Source organism: Myxine glutinosa, chromosome 5 (assembly GCF_964187855.1).
Source record: "Myxine glutinosa chromosome 5, kmMyxGlut1.1, whole genome shotgun sequence".
Taxonomy (NCBI): Eukaryota; Metazoa; Chordata; class Myxini; order Myxiniformes; family Myxinidae; genus Myxine; species Myxine glutinosa.
The window spans coordinates 158,683,616-158,700,377 of record NC_136265.1 but is presented as its reverse complement, the minus strand read 5'-3'; the positions used below and the strand labels follow the sequence as shown (position 1 = coordinate 158,700,377).

At 45.6% G+C, this 16,762-nt stretch overlaps 1 protein-coding gene across 15 annotated transcripts in view; it reads right to left on the bottom strand.

Annotated features, from left to right (window-relative positions):
• The window catches only part of LOC137410945 (rho GTPase-activating protein 44), a 138,698-nt gene that overhangs the window by 20,104 nt on the left and 101,832 nt on the right, over window positions 1-16,762 (bottom strand). For all 15 annotated transcript variants that reach the window (XR_013623600.1, XR_013623603.1, XR_013623601.1 and 12 more), the window contains exons 7-8: window positions 9,070-9,184; window positions 7,476-7,544 (exon numbers count right to left, since the gene is read on the bottom strand). Coding sequence is in view for 9 of the 15 variants with exons in the window: in XM_078778921.1 (XP_078635047.1) it covers window positions 7,476-7,544; window positions 9,070-9,184 (184 nt within the window). In the remaining 6 variants the exon portion in view is untranslated. The remainder of the gene's footprint in view (window positions 1-7,475; window positions 7,545-9,069; window positions 9,185-16,762) is intronic.

Below are 16,762 nucleotides of genomic sequence, written 5' to 3'. Positions count from 1 at the left end.
TTTAAGCTTCACCAACTAATACTAGCAGGCATGACACCTGTCATAATATCTATAAAAAAGGACAGTGCAATTTGTGATGGAATCTCAACTATCACCTTGCGAAGCACCAATGCAACAATTACGTGACAGGCCGAGAAATGAGCTCAGACTGGACAGCTCAAAGGTAAGTATACCACACCACTGCACCATCCTGTCAGACACATTCCTGCATTGGAAGATGCATACCTTCTTCTATATCATCTCCTGCATGCCCATGTCCCCCTTGACCCCGACCCTGGTCTCCCCATCTCCTCCCATGCTCCTTGTCCTCCACACCTACCATACACCAATACTCCCACACCCTATGTCCCCTCCTCCCACCCCACCACCTCTCCATGTCCCTTCGTCCCCATGCCATCTCCACATCCCCCCATCCTGCCATCTACAACTACTACCCTGTTCCAAACTATATGGACCTTCGACATTCGAGGCTTCCACTCCAATGTGGCAGGCTTCTCAATTCAGGCAGCTGTTGCTAAACCTGGCATTGTCTGCTTAACAGATTCATTGCTCCCACAGGATGTCGCCAATGCCACTGTGTCCCTTCCTGACTATTGTCTCCTCTGTTTGAACAGACCTCAAACCTGTCCTGATGGCAGAGGTACAGTTTACATCAAGAATTCCATGTCTCACTGGTCATGTACTGCTCTCACTTCTCCAAACCCCCAGGAATACCTTTGGCTGTGGGTTTCCCTCTGCAATCACATCGTTTGTCTGCCTGATGTACAGTCCCACTAACACCAAATACTCTTTATATCTGTCTGTCTCTATATTTTTCCTCTTCTTCCATCTTTCATAGATTCCTTTCTTTCTTTCTTTCACCCCCCCCCAACCCCCCCCCCCCCCCTCCACCCACCCCAAACATGGACCAGCTTATAAACACCCATTGCAATTCTCTCCCCAAATGCGGCCATTTCAAACGTCACCATACCAATTGGCAGGGAGCTGGTACCCACCTCTTCAATCAGCTATAGCAGTGCAGCAAATGACTTCTGTGACTCAATGAGCCTGACCCAATCTGTGAATTTTCCATCCTAGATTCCTGGCAATGGCAAATCCTCCCTTCTGGGGCTGGTAATGTCCACCTCGTGTTCATTCTAATGTCTCCTGTTTCTCCATTGCTCAAAAAGGTTCAAAAGATAATGTTCTTCTGCAAGTCCACATCTTTCTGGCTGTTTTCAGATTGCTGCCTGAGTAGCTCATAGTCTGACAGTTCACTTCGGCCGACTGGCAGGGATTGCAAGTTGTCCGCACATTTCCAAATTGGTCCTCTATCTCAGCTGCCAATATTATTGATGCTGCATGGGAATTCTTACATAAACGCCCACTCTCATTCACAGATTAATCCCATCTCATCTGTAGCTATGGTACCCTTATAATTTTGTCCTTGGTACAATGAATCCTGTTGGGAGGAAGTTGCCTTTAAACAACTGGCTTTCGCAACAGGGAAGGAAAATCCACCCAAAGGCAATCTCAGGACATTCCACAAAGCCCACAATAAGTGTGATCACTCTCAAAGCCCACAATAAGTGTGTTCCCTGCCAACCCACACCCCCAACCACCCACACTCAATGTGCCTCCCCTACATTCTTGCACCCAACTATTTTTTCTCACATGAGAAGGTGGAGAAGGTGAAGTTTCTGGCAACCTTCGACTCACATTTTGTGAGGGCATTGGGGCATGAAGGCCAACATCCTTTTTGAGATCTTGTCGGGGCGGTCACGGTTTTTCGAAGCTGTTCCACAATCTTCACGCATGCTCGAAGTTAAGTAATTGTTCACAATTGTATTTTTGTCGAAACTGTATTTATCTTACGTGTGTGTACCTATAGTGTGTCCCTCGGAAGATTCTCGGTGTTAATCTTTCATACCTGTATAAAATAGTCGAGTATTTCGTGCCGGGCAGCCTAGTTGTTGAAGCTTCCGACCTTGAGGCTTGGTTCTCTCCGGGCATCCAAAGTGAAGTTATTTTTTCATTCGTGTGTTTGTCAAATTTCAACTCGTTATTTTATCGTCTATGCATTATTGTTTGTTTATAGTTAGTTTTGGTTTGAATTTCCTGTAACTCGTAATTAATTAATCGTGTTCTGCTCCGCGTGTGCGGCCTTGTACTCCCGGTCGGTGTTTGTTAACTTAAGTCCCCTTTTTCGTGTTTTGCTTGGCTCTTAGATTTTTCCCTTCTACCCCGAACATAATACTCTTTGTCTAACGTTTTAAATCCCCACCCCCCCAAAAAAACCCCCCCAAAAAACCCAAAAACATTTATTTTATTTTCTCCACGTGTGCTGTTGTCTCATCCTGTACTTCTGTCCAGGTGTGCTGTTTGCCCCACCCCCATTATCTCCTTGCCATCCACCTTTTGCCCTGTTAACGTGACTCGTGGTTGCCCTCTCGGCCATATAAGATTGTTCACGGTTCTGTTTAAATATTATTTAAATATGTTTAAACTTTCCCCTTCAGTGTTTTATTCAGTGGTATATTACAACACGCTGATTTTCTTCCTATTTAAAAGGCTTTTTTCAATTTCCTCTCCAACTCATTCCATTTCAAAAAAAAATAAATTCAATCTCTTATACGTCTCCCTCACTACATGTTCTAAATTCACATTCATTCCACCCCTCCTCCATCGTTCTTAATCGGATTGCTAACTTGAAAATCACAATAAACCCAATTTGTTATCAATGTTCATGTTTCATTAATCATCCACTTTTTAAACTCCCTTCTTGCACCTCCCCTCCAAATCCCCCCCCCTTGCCCCTACACTCCTAAACTCCCCCCTTGCCCCTCCACTCCTCCCTTGCCCCTCCACTCCTAAACTCCCCCCTTGCCCTTCCCCTCCTAAACTCCCCCCTTGCCCCTCCACTCCTAAACTCCCACCTTGCCCCTCCACTCCTAAACTCCCCCCTTGCCCTTCCCCTCCTAAACTCCCCCCTTGCCCTTCCCCTCCTAAACTCCCCCCTTGCCCTTTCCCTCCTAAACTCCCCCCTTGCCCTTCCCCTCCTAAACTCCCCCTTGCCCTTCCCCTCCGAAACCCCCCCCTTGCCCTTCTCCTCCTAAACTCCCCCCTTGCCCTTCCCCTCCTAAACTCCCCCCTTGCCCTTCCCCTCCTAAGCTCCCCCCTCACTCCTCCCCTTCAAAACTCCCCCCCAACCCCTCCCATTCAAGACTTCGTCTCCCTTCTATCTCATACCTCCACCTCCCCCAACCTTCTACTTTCCTCTGCCCCCCCCTCAAACAACCCCTCACTGTGCCTCATCCCTTCACCATCAAACCTTTCGTCCTTCTCATCCTTCCCTTTCTTGTAACTCTTCTGTAATCTCTGACACACTATCAACTGCTCTCCCTACCTCCCCCTCTCATCCTTCCTCTTACCCTACCCCTCCCCTCCCCTGTCCTGTACCCGATGCTCCCCCACTCTCTTCATTAACGGTATGGACCTCAAACATCCGGGGCCTTCGCTCAAGCCTGACTGATCTCTCCATACAGGTTACTTCTGACAATCCAGACTTGATCTGCTTAACAGAAACTTCCCTCCTTCAAGATGTCTCCGATTCCTTAATATCTCTTCCTGGTTACTCCCTCCTCCGGCATGATAGACCTGAGCCTCGTCCTGGTGGTGGGGTGGCTATCTTTATCAAAAACTCTCTTCCTCACTCTCCTTGCACTGCCCTCTCTCCACCTCACCCCCAGGAGTACCTCTGGCTATGGCTTCCTCTCCACTCCCACCTTTTGTTCATATGTGTTCTGTTCCGTCCTCCAAACAGTGATGACTCCATTTACATTTCACTGTCTGACAACATGGACCAACTTCTATCCACTCATCCAAACTCTCTCTTCCTCATATGTGGTGACTTCAACTGTCATCATGCCAGCTGGTTGGGTGTGGGTTCCTCTCTCACCAGTCATGGCACCTCAGCAAAGGACTTCTGTGACACTGCGATTGACACAATCTGTCAATTTCCCGACCCGGATCTCAGCCAATGGAGTATCTTCTCTTCTAGACTTGGTTATGACAAACTTCCCTGCTAATGTCTGCTGCTCTTCTTCTGCTCCAATCGGTTCTTCTGATCATGTGCTTGTTAAAGTGGACATCTCTCTGGCCATTCTCAGAGAGCTTCCTCAGCGTCGTCGAGTCTGGAATTTCACTCAGGCCGACTGGGACGGTCTTCAAGCAGCCATCAATCATCTGAACTGGTCTCCCATCTCCACTGCCTCTGACATCAATTCTTCCTGGGAATTCTTCCAAAGCAAACTGCTCTCTCTCATGCACAGATTTATCTCATCTCGTCTTCAGTTGTCTTACCTTCCTCCCGTCCATGGTACACTGAATCTTATGGTGAGGCAGTTGCCCTGAAACAACTTGCCTTTGCCTCTTGGAAGGCTAATCCAACTGAAGGCAATCTCAGTTCCTTCCACCAAGCTCGGAACAAGTGTGTGTCTACCCTCAGGAGTGCCAGGAAGCACTATCTCTCCACACTCAAGAATGAACTCTCAAACCTGTCTCCTTCCTCCAAATCCTGGTAGCGTCTGGTCAAATCCGTTTCGGGTGTTTGTTCCCCCTCCATCCCCTCCTTTACCTCAAATGGCTACACAGTTGACACCGCACGTGACAAAGCTGAATGCCCCAACTCTGTGTTTGCCTCAAAATCTTGTGTCCCAAACCCATCTCTCTCTGTTCCCACCTTACCCAGCCGAACCCAACTGCTCCCGGACTCTGTGTCCTTCTCTCCTGACAAGGTGGAGGAGTTTTTGTCAAACCTCGACTCTGATTCTGCAACTGGACCAGACGGCATCAGCCCACGGGTCCTAAAATCCTGCTCTGCCGCTCTATCTCACCCTCTCTCTGTTCTTTTCACCCTCTCTTTTGCTCAAGGTCATCTGCCAGCATCCTGGAAATCAGCAAACATTACCGCTTTACACAAAAAAGGTGCAAAAATATATCCTTGCAACTACAGACCATTCAGCCTGCTCCCAATTTATCAGCAAAGTCATGGATTCCATCATTGCTTCGGATATCAAATCCTTCCTCTTCTCCAATGGCTTGATCTCCGATCATCAATTTGGATTCAGACCAGGTCATTCTACTCTGGACATGCTGCTTCTGCTGTCTCAGCAATGGATGGAGGTCCTCAATGCCAAACAGGAAATCAGAGCTGTTTCCCTTGACATATCACGTGCCTTCGATACGGTCTGGCACCCAGCTCTGCTCACCAAACTCTCCTCCTATGGTATCCATGGAAATCGCCATGCATGGCTTGCGGACTTCCTCTCCGGTCGTAGTCAACGTGTGGCCCTGAATGGATTTCTCTCATCTCCCCTTCCTGTTCAGGCTGGAGTTCCCCAAGGCAGTGTTCTGGGCCCTGTGCTTTTTCTGGTCTTCATCAATGATCTCTCCGACTCTCTGGAAAATCCTCTATCTCTTTGCTGATGACTCCACTCTCTGCCGCTCCATTCCTCTTCCCTCAGATCGGCAGTCTGCAGCCTCCTCACTCTCTGAAGACCTGGACAAAATCACAGACTGGTCCAACAAGTGGAACATGTCTTTCAATCCTGACAAATCTCACACTCTTACTATGTCTCTCCGAAAAGATCGACTGGACAACCCTCCCATCTACTTTCTGAATAATCCTCTCCAAGAAGTTCTGTCGCTCAATCTTCTGGGTCTCACTATCTGCCATGATCTTTCTTGGGAAAACCACAATTCCAAGCTGACCTCCAAAGCCAGTCGCCGACTGGGCATCCTCCGTCATGCAAAGTCCTTCCTAGGCACACCTGAGCTCCTCACCACATACAAGGCTTTCATCCGCAGCTCAATGGAATACTGTTCTCCCCTATGGGCCGGTGCTCCTGCCTCACACCTAGCTCGGCTTCACGCTGTTGAAACCAAAGCTTTCAGAATCATTGGAATCTCCCGCGATGAAGCTATCTCCGAGGGCCTTTCACTCACTCACCGCAGGCAGGTAGGTGGTCTTTCTGTCTTCTAACGACTCCTCTCCGGCCTTGCTCCCCCAGCTCTCTCTGTGCTTTGTCCCCCAAATATTCCTACAGGTCGCACAAGATCTGCCAGCAACCCTCTGATGGTTAAACTGCCGAAATCTCGGCTGTCTGCTCACCTTCACTCTTTCATTCCTCTTTTCTCCCACCTCTGAAACAAACTCCCACACTCCCTTCAATCCCACTCCTCCCTCCAGGTCTTTAAAATAGCTGTTCACCACCATCTCTTGTCTTCCCCCATGCAAAACCTTGATCTTTTCTACCCCCGCTAATTCACCCCAGATCCACCTTGTTTGAAATTCCAACTTCTTTCCTGGAAGTCCTGGCAGTATCCAATGTTTTATACCTCTCCCACCCCCCTTCCCATGCCTCCACCCCCCCCAAAGCCCTCTCCCTCCCACAGATCTCTCAATGTCCCTGCTCTCAAATGTTGTGTTTGTGTCCTTCCCCCTCTCTCCCCATCTTGTCTACTGCTCCCCATGTTATATGTTTTATGTGTCGGTTTGTCTTTCTGTGTGATTAATGTTCGCTCTTTCACGAGTCTCGATGTTGTGTACAGAAAAAAAAAAAAAAAAAAAAAATCCGAAAATCCTGCTCTGCTGTTCTGTTGAAATGATGGTTTCACCCCTCCCCCTCATACTTGTTACAACATAAATGAATTCGTAACAAAAAACAAAATATAAACCACCGTCCAGGTTAGTGCCAAATGCATTTAGAAAATAGTGCATATTTACTTACATACATTTATATACATCTGGGTTCCCATTGCATGTTTGGTATTTCCCTCTGCCACCTTCAGTGGACGGGGCTTATGTTTTCACCCCTGTCTGTTTGTCTGTGTGTCCGTCTGTGAGCAGGTTATCTGAAAAGGTTATGGACGGATTCAGACGAAACTTGGTGGACTGGTTAGGTGTGTGACAAGGACAAATAAATTCGATTTTGGTGAAGATGCGGATCCGAGAATTTTTAAAGTGATTCTTCACCATTGAGAGATGGGGCCAAATACGATATATAGCAGGATATATTAAAAAGTTGAAGACGATTTATGATGACAAAACTAGGTGGATGAGTTGGTTAGAGGCAACAAGAACAATCCGATTAGATTTTGGTTCAGGTCCGGATGCAGATACAGCCTATCAGTGGGATACAAAACATCACCTGTTTGGCCTGGCGGAAGAATGCTCTCTACCGAGTGCCATTCCAATTGCTCATGTAGAGCTGAGATTTATGAGAAGACTGCGCTTGGACCAAAGAAATTACAATTCCTTTCCGAGTCGATTAGAAGAAGCTCCTTATAATTTAATCTTCTTTTTTTTGTTAAATTGATTAAATGTGGATTAAATGCACAAATTATTTCACCCACATGGAAGACGGCGTATACATTGGTCCATTACTGTAATCAGTTAAGACAGACAATTTTTGCACAACTTCATTGTGCCATACCGCAATGAAGAATTGAGTGTGCTCTTCCTCCTTGATAGCAAACTGGAACAACTCGGTCGCCAACTGGTCCTGCACAATACCAAGCCAAGCAGAGATGGAAAGGGAATGATGCATCTCAAACTTCCCAGCCTTCACATTCATTCCGTAAACGTTACCAATAAGTACATTACCCAACAACAGTAGCGGTTTTTATTCGCTGGCTCAATCCAAAGGGTTAAAAACAAGACCCGAAAGTCTAACGGCGGCGTATCCAGGCTTTTTTGATACTTTAGTTGAAGATGATAGTATGACCTGGGTGGAGATACCAGTCAGCAAATAATGTAAGTATTAAATTAATTTGAAGTCTTTCAAGTCTCTAAGCTGTCTGTGACCATGGAGGTGGAGATTGCATTGAGACACTCGTTTATTCTATATGTTGGTCAGTTAGTCAGCACGATCAAAGTGACCTCAGCACCATCCCGACACACACCACTGTGTGTGTTACGGAATGAGGTGTTTTGCGGAGGCCGGAGTGCAAATCCTGCCACCAACCTCCTTGAGAGTGAGTGACCCAGTGAGTTCGTACTCATTTTGCCAACCTCACAAGGATGACAGGCTGAGCAACCCCACTTGGTGTTAATTCAACAGATGACCAGGATTCGAACTCAGGAACCTAGGATCCCAAGCCCTCCACTCGAACCGTTAAGCCAACACCAGGCTTAGGGTGGTTGGAGGCAGTCATAAGAAATACTTCAATGTTTGAAGAGCCCTTAATCAAAGTTTTAATTAAATATGATCTGGGGGGCATGCACCCCCCCCCTCCCCGTCATATCACTTTGTAGTCATAATTTCAGTGTCCCCCAATCATCAAGTGTGATAATTTGCCCCAACCAGGTATATAACGTAATATATGAACGTTCCCTAAAGGGTGTTGAAAGAAACATAACTGGCAAAGCCAAATGGCATTACCGGTACATTCTATCTTTCAGAAGCATAATTGTCGGCTATAAAACTCCCGCAATATGTAGGATAAATATGTGAGGGACATACATACATACGGAGAGACAAATGCTGTAAACACAGGAACCAAACATCTACGCCATAAAAAATCGTTTATTTCATCACGAATTTGCCAGTTATAAAAACCTCTTTGCGAGTTTGAAGAAGAGGAAGAAGCAATAATGTATGGTTTATTCACACTGCAGTTTGAACGGAAACATTTTTTATTTTATTTTATTTTATTACATTCACGTGTTTGTTTGTATTTCACACTGAATGAAAAACGTGAAGGTAGAGCATGCAGATTGTGATACATGACAAGTTCAACGATATGTCCGGAGTAAACGGCAAAGGAATCAAAATGGCGGTGTGTGGGGTCAGCCGTCGTACCGCCGTAATGACATCTCAGCACCCCTGTCACGTGACCAGATCATACATACATACATACATATTACATACACATATTATACATACATACATACATACGGACAGACAAACACTGTTCTAGACGGCTTTGCCCTATGGGCTATGCCATAAAAACATTATGACGTATAGCTAACCTGGTCGGGTGCTTTCTTGCATGGATGTTGGCAGATGATCAACTAATGGTACATACCTTTCCCAACTCAACTTTGTTCTCTTCATCCTCCATCTCCTCCCGCAGGCTTTCCAACTTGGCTGTGGTCAAAGCGCTGGTTCCACTTGACATGGCCTTCGCTGCTTGCGAGTACCTGGTCATCAAAAAAAAAACCAGGAGTGCATCCAGGATTTTATAAAATCTGGGATGAAACTCTTCCGATTCTCTAACTGCTACCTATCAACATCAATGCGAGCCAGAAAGTCACGAAGCATAAACGAGGGGTGTCAGGGCTTGGTATTTTACAGCTTTCTACGAATCAAAAGATAGAACGAGAAAATGAGATGGAGTGTGAGAGAAACACCATATCAGTAGCCAGTATGAACTATAATTCACTGGAGGCGAAGAGAGCTCACAAAATAGACTCATAAAAAGCCGTCAATACTGGGAATGCTTGGGAGTGAGACACACATGCAAATACCTACGTGCTTGGAATACCTAATTTACATTATATGTGAAATTGTGGTATTTCCTTCACTTTGAGGGAAGTACTTTTCCTTGAGGTTTTTTGTGAAGTTTTAAAGTCGAGGCTCATGAAAGAACTATAACACAAAAGAGAACAGAACTTTAAAAAGTGGAAAGTTGGGAAACACATTCAAATCAGAGTAGAGGGACACAACAGTTTGAGACTTTGGGGAAAAGTGGGTGAGGTGAATAGTGAGAAAGCAAAGGGAAAGAAGGGGGAGGGAGGGAACATAGGGATGAACAAGCGTTACGCCTCGGTCCCCCGTCGGTGAAGTGATGTGAGTTGACAAAGTGGAAGACGCAAGGCGGCTACCTCGGATTTTGACGGGGTGACCCAATTTTCAATAGCGTTGGTCCTTATGCCTAGATACACCCACACACCAGATTAGAAGTTAGTAGTTCGTTTATTTTTCAAGATATTTCGCTCACAAGGTTCAGACATATATATGGTAGCGGCCATCTTGGATTTTGACGTGGCGACCCAATTTTCAATAGCGTTGGTCCTTATGCCTAGATACACCCACACACCAGATTAGAAGTTGGTACTTCGCTTATTTTTCAAGATATTCCGCTCACAAGGTTCAGACATACATGGCGGCGGCCATCTTGGATTTTGACGTGGCGACCCAATTGTCAATAGCGTTCTTCCTTATGCCTCGATACACCCACACACCAGATTAGAAGTTAGTAGTTCATTTATTTTTCAAGATATTTCGCTCACAAGGTGCAGACATATATATATGGTGGCGGCCATCTTGGATTTTGACGTGGCGACCCAATTTTCAATAGCGTTCTTCCTTATGCTTCGATACACCCACACACCAGATTAGAAGTTAGTAGTTCATTTATTTTTCAAGATATTTCGCTCACGAGGTGCAGACATATATATATATGGTGTCGGCCATCTTGGATTTTGACGTGGCGACCTAATTTTCAATAGGGTTCTTCCATATGCCTAGTTGCACCCACACACCAAATTAGAATTCGGTCCTTCGCTTACGCAAGCGGACGCACACATGGACGCAGGGGAAAACCATAGTCCCCCTTTCGCTCCGCGGTGCGACGGGGGACAAAAAGCTGGATACGAGCTCAAGCACAGCAAGAAAGGAGATGAAGAACAAATGAGTAATGAGTGGAGGTGAACAGTGAGCCTGGATTTTTGGAGTTTCATCAGGTGAAGGTTAATGGCAGAATACTTGCACGCTGAGGAAATATGGGGATGGGGGTGGGACAGGGTTGGGGGTGGAGAGGAGAGCACGGAAAGGGCAGAGGGTGCAGGAGGTGGTAGAAGACAGATGCGACCGGCCTATCCGTGTGACCGGAATATCAGGCCCAGAGATTCAGCTTCATCCATTGGTTTTGAGGGCCTTAGTTTCCACAGCATCAATAGGTGAAACTTGTGAGGGAACTGGCCCAAAGCGAAGAGCAGTGCTCCATCGAATATTGGATGAAGGCCTTGCAAGTTGTTACAAGTTCAGATTTCCCAAGGAAGGACTTGACCCAACAGAGGATGCCCAGTCGGCAGCTGGCTCTGCAAGCCAAGTTAGATATGTGGTTTACCCAAGAGAGCCAGATAGTGGCTGAAAAGGTTTATGGCAAGGCCCAAAGTATGAGCGACTGAACTTCTTCAAGAGGTTTGTTAAGGAGGTTGATGTGATGTAAGGATTTCACATTTTAGCCTGAAAATATAACAAGAATAGAAACTTGAAGAGTTACTATTGAAGAACAAACATTAGGCATGGAATTAATAGTATAAAAAAAAATTAAAAAAACATTTAGAGGCCATTTTTCCCCTCAAAGCGGGGGTTGGCCTTTTTCAGGGACCGTGGTTGTTGTTGGGTTTTTTTTTTTTTGGTCCCCTTTTTTGAAGCATTGGTTTTACAGCCGGATGCCCTTCCTGCCGCCAACCCTTTTTGTCGCCTTTTATGACAAGCAGGGAATTACCAGTGAACTGGTACTCAAATTTGCCGACCTCGGAAGGATGGTACAGGCTGGGTCAACCCCCCTGGCATTAATTCGGCGATCGACCGGGATTCGAACCCAGGATCCTAGGATCCTAAGCTGGCACCCTAACCGCTAGCCCAACACCAGGGCTAATTAATAGTATCTGATTGGATAATGTTATCTTGTTTATAATATGCCACTGTTCTGGTTCCCATGACAAGAAAAGCAGTTTAACAGGCTCCTGCATTCGTGTAAATCTTTTTCATTAATATAGAACATGTTGGGTTCACGTGCGAGCACGTAGAGATAAAATGCATGTTGCGTGCAATAAATATGCATGACTTCCCAGCTTATAATAAGGGAAGGTTGTGAGTGGGTGTCCTCTCCACTCCCTCTCCCACAAGATTCATCCCTGATGAACTGATAAATCAATGCATTTATTACCATTAATTATAACTTGCAACCAAATTACATCCAGGGAGTGGAGGGGAGGGTGGATACCAGCGCTGCCCGCGGAGAGTGGGGTGAGTGCTGCCTGGCTGGGTGAGCTTTTCCCGGCAGTGGTTTCAGGACTTGTTGGACATTGAAAAGCTATGGAGTTATTGGTCTCATGGTGGTTACCTTTTACCTGCGGGCTGGGGGCAGCAATGTCTGAGCCAACATCCCAATATACAATTTATAGTGGTCTTTCGTGGCCACAGAACGGATGTCAAGGCCAACGTGGCGTAGCTTAAAACCTTGCCCAAATTCTGAAGAATGTACATACAAAATTTGGGGCCTATCGGTGCTACGGTTCGGCTGTGAAAGAATAACGTACAAACGCACAAACACTATTTTTTCTTTTTTTGTATACAGGATCGAGGCTCGTGAAAGAGCTAACATTTATCACACAAAAATCATAACAGACACACAAAGTATATAATAAGGGGAGCGATAGACAAGATGGGGAGAGAAGGGGAAGCACAAACACAACATTTGAGAGCAGGGACATCGGGAGATCTGTGGGAGGGAGAGGGCTTGGGGGGAGGAGACGTGGGAAGGGGGGGGGGGGGGGTTGGGAGAAGGATAAAACACAAGGATACTGTAAGGACTTTCAGGAAGGAAGTTGGTATTTCAAAAAAGTGGATCTGGTGTGAAATTAGCGGGGGTAGAAAAGATTAAGGTTTTGGATGGGGGAAGATAAGAGATGGTGGTGAACAGCTGTTTTAAAGACCTGGAGGGAGGAGTGGGATTGAAGAGAGTGAGGGAGTTTGCTCCAGAGGCGGGAGAAAAGAGGAATGAAGGAGTGAAGGTGAGCAGAGAGGCTTGGTTTTGGCAGTTTAACCATAAGAGGGTTGCAGGCGGATCTTGTGCGACCTGTAGGAATATTTGGGGCACAGAGCCCAGAGAGAGAGCTGGGGGAGCATACAATTTACTTGAAGATATTTGAAGATATTTGAAGATATTTACAATTTAAATAATAAATTAATTTATAATGCAGCTTTATTGTATAAATTGTTTTGGTTGATAAATGTCAAATAATACAAATTAAAATAATTATTTTATTTTAGGATACCATGCCACTGGTTCAAGTGGAATATTGAACGAGTCAAAATTTGAATTGATGGAAATAAGTGTTCAAAATATTGAGTACTCTTTCAACTCCAAGTTAGGAACACACTCATTCATCAGAAAAAGTTCACTGCTCGGTTCAGGCAGCGATTCTAGCGTGATTTCTCAGCAAATGCATATCTGGTTCTCCATGATGACCTTGCATCTCTCACAGTGGATGTGAGGGAGGGGGAGGGAGGTAGAAGGAATGAAGAGGTGATCTCTGCCTGATGGGGAAATGAGACTCTTTTTACATTTACCATCTTAACAACAAACCCAAGGAAGGAGTACATTGTTGGTTGTTACTTTTTGTTTTCCTTTTTTGTCACCCACTTTTATTCTTTCCCCTTCGTGTCTTTCCAAGCAGTGAACTTATGTACTACATTTCCTTCCTTGCGTTTTAATGACTTTGCTTTTAAATTTTGGCAGGTCATTAGTTCAGGAAATCTGCCTCTTTTTGCCCATTGTTGTGAGCTCGCGTGTGCTTGAGGCATGCATGATGGAGGACCACAAGGCAAGTATATGTTTATTCGCTCACATTTGGTTGCTTTGTTTTGTATTAATGTTCTCAATTACCCATCACCTAACATTCAACATTACACCTTCCACACATGCCACTCGATGACTGCATCCACAACCTCCAATCTTTTTATACTTCTACAGCTGAAGGCCAGAGCAAGAAGTTGTACCTCATCGACCTTCATTCATTCTCATCGCAAGTTGTGCCTTAATTTGTTTCTCACACTCTGGTTCCATGAGTAGTCACTGGTACTCAAACTGGATTCAGATTTGAAGCAACATACTAGCACTCATCTTACTGACATCAGCTCTCAAGCAATTTTTCAAGTACACGTGGGTCCACCACATTGATTCGGTGCAACAATGTTCAGTACTATGGTACTTTAAATCACATGTTCCTCCATTTTATTTGTGAACACTCTATGGTATATTTCTCTCTAGTTTTGCAAGCGTCAAATCATTAAACTTCTGTGAACACGGCTGCTATACCTGTTACATGATGTCATTGAGAAAGGAATGGCATGATGCATCATTCTCATATCTGGGGGTGTATGAATGCACAGGGTAGGTTTAAAATCCACTTTTAAGATGATGACATTTACTATTAATCATGTTGCAGGAAGGTGGGGAGGGAAGGGGGCAATTCGGATCCAGGAATATAACAATTATGGTTAATCATCTTCAAAATTGCCACCCTTTCGTTTAAAAGATGAAAATTATGTTTAAAAGATTATATGACTGAAAGATGTTGCACTAGCAACGGCAGGTTAACAGTGCCCGCACTAGCAGAAGTGAGTTGCTGAAACGCAAACACAACGCATGCGCAAAAGGCTTCGTTAGCATTCATACGTCATTTTCAAAGTCTGCATGCACAAAAGGCTTCGCTCGCATTCATACCTCATTTTGAAAGTCTGCATGCGCAAAAGACTTCGTTGGCATTCAAACGTCATTTTGAAAGTCCGGATGTGCGAACGACTTCATTAGCATTCATACGTCATTTTGAAAGTCTGCATGCGCGAGAGGCCTTGTTAGCATTCAAACGTCATTTTGAAAGTCCGCATGCGCAAAAGGCCTTGTTAGCATTCATACGTCATTTTGAAAGTCCGGATGTGCGAAAGACTTCATTAGCATTCATACGTCATTTTGAAAGTCTGCATGTGCAAAAGTCCTCATTAGCATTCATACGTCATTTTGAAAGTCCGCATGCACAAAAGGCTTGTTAGCATTCATACGTCATTTTGAAAGTCCGCATGCGCGAAAGGCCTTGTCAGCATTCATACGTCATTTTGAAAGTCTGCATGCTGTTACATATTTATGGGAATGTATGTGAATTACTATTCAGGTCTTTGCTTATCAATGTGTAGTCGATTAAGGGTTGTTGTGGTTGGAGGGTCAGGAGCCCTTCTGGAAAAAGAGACCGGAAACGGCAGGAAAAAGACACGAGGTCGAGAGAAGCGACGAGGATTCTTCTTCCTCGCCCCGCTCCGACGAGAGGTGGGATCGATATTGAGCCGTGTGGAAAAGCGGCGTTCCCGAGCCCGTCTGGCGAGAGGAGTTACCGGGACGGATACCTGCCCGGTGGAGACGTCAAGCCGCCGTGGGGCCGTGCACCGACCCAGCGTCTGGCACCGTTCGCGGCACCGTCTACAAAGACGCGTACGGGTCGCACGTTGGGGCCTAACACGCGTTGCAAGCGGCGTGTGGCTTTTGCCGGCTGTACAGTACCCGCTTCGCGTGGCCAAGAGGCGGCTACAACCTTGGTTCCCGGTACGATACATGCCCGGTGGAAAAACGTCCACCCGGGGTTCGTCCAACCGCCCGAGTGCGGCGAAGCCGACCATCATCTTGGTCAGGAGGGGCCCAGAGACATTGTGAGGGACAGAGACCAAAGGGGGTCGTGAGTACAAAAGGGGACACACGTATGTAAGATGGCCATCTTAATCATCTAGGGGATTGATTGTTGAGTGTGGATTGTGGATGGTGGATTGCTCGGGGAATATATCCTTGATTGTATCATTGAAATTGTATGGTATCATTACCATTGAAATATATCATTGAAAATCAGTTTTCTCTTGGGTGGAATTCATAGGGATTGCGTTGCGAAAGCGCATATATAATACCACCTTCTGGCGAAGTTCCTCTCACGGTCCGGGGGTCACCGAGACCAGGTAGTCACCGAGGGGACCACGTAACAGAATTGGGGGCTCGTCCGGGATCTAAAATTGTATAAAATAATCAAATAATATTTTTATTAATTAAAATTTATTAATTAAGTATTAATTGGTAAATTTTTTGGGAAATTGGGGGTAAAGTATTGGGTGAAGGTTAACAGGTGTTAACGATAGGCACCATGGCGTTTGTGGCACAGAACTTTGCGGTAACCCTGAGTGAGGCACAGTTCCGAGCGTTACTAAAGTCGGACCTCTTGAAATTGGCCAAACATTTTAACTTGGAGGTCCGAACTAATTTGAGGAAGGCAGAGTTGCAGGCCACGGTGATACAATCTATGGTGGGATTAGGAACATGGGACGAGTTAGCCTGGGAGTGGCTACCCGAAGAACCAGAAGACGTTGAGCTCCGGAAACTGGAGTTGCAATTACGGAGCCAGGAACGGATCAAAGAAGAAGAAAGGAAAGCAGAAAAGGAAAGAGCAGAAGAGGAAAGGAAAGCAGAAGAGAGGAGAGAAGAGAAACAAGCAGAGGAAAGGAGAGTGGAACGAGAACTCCAGGAAAGGTTAAAAGAAGAAGAAAGGAAAGCAGAAAAGGAAAGAGCAGAAGAAGAAAGGAAAGCAGAAAAGGAAAGAGCAGAAGAAGAAAGGAAAGCAGAAAAGGAAAGAGCAGAAGAAGAAAGGAAAGCAGAAAAGGAAAGAGCAGAAGAAGAAAGGAAAGCAGAAAAGGAAAGATCAGAAGAGGAAAGGAAAGCAGAAGAGAGGAGAGAAGAGAAACAAGCAGAGGAAAGGAGAGTGGAACGAGAACTCCAGGAAAGGTTAGAAGGGAGAAAAGCAGAGGAGAGGAGAGCTGCAAGGGACCTCGAAGCAGAGGAGAGAAAAGCGGAAAGGGAATTAAAGGAACGTGACATGGAGCTTCAGCAAGAAATTAAATTCAAGGAGCTGGAGTTAATGAGAGAACGGGGAGAGGCACCACCCTTGCTGACG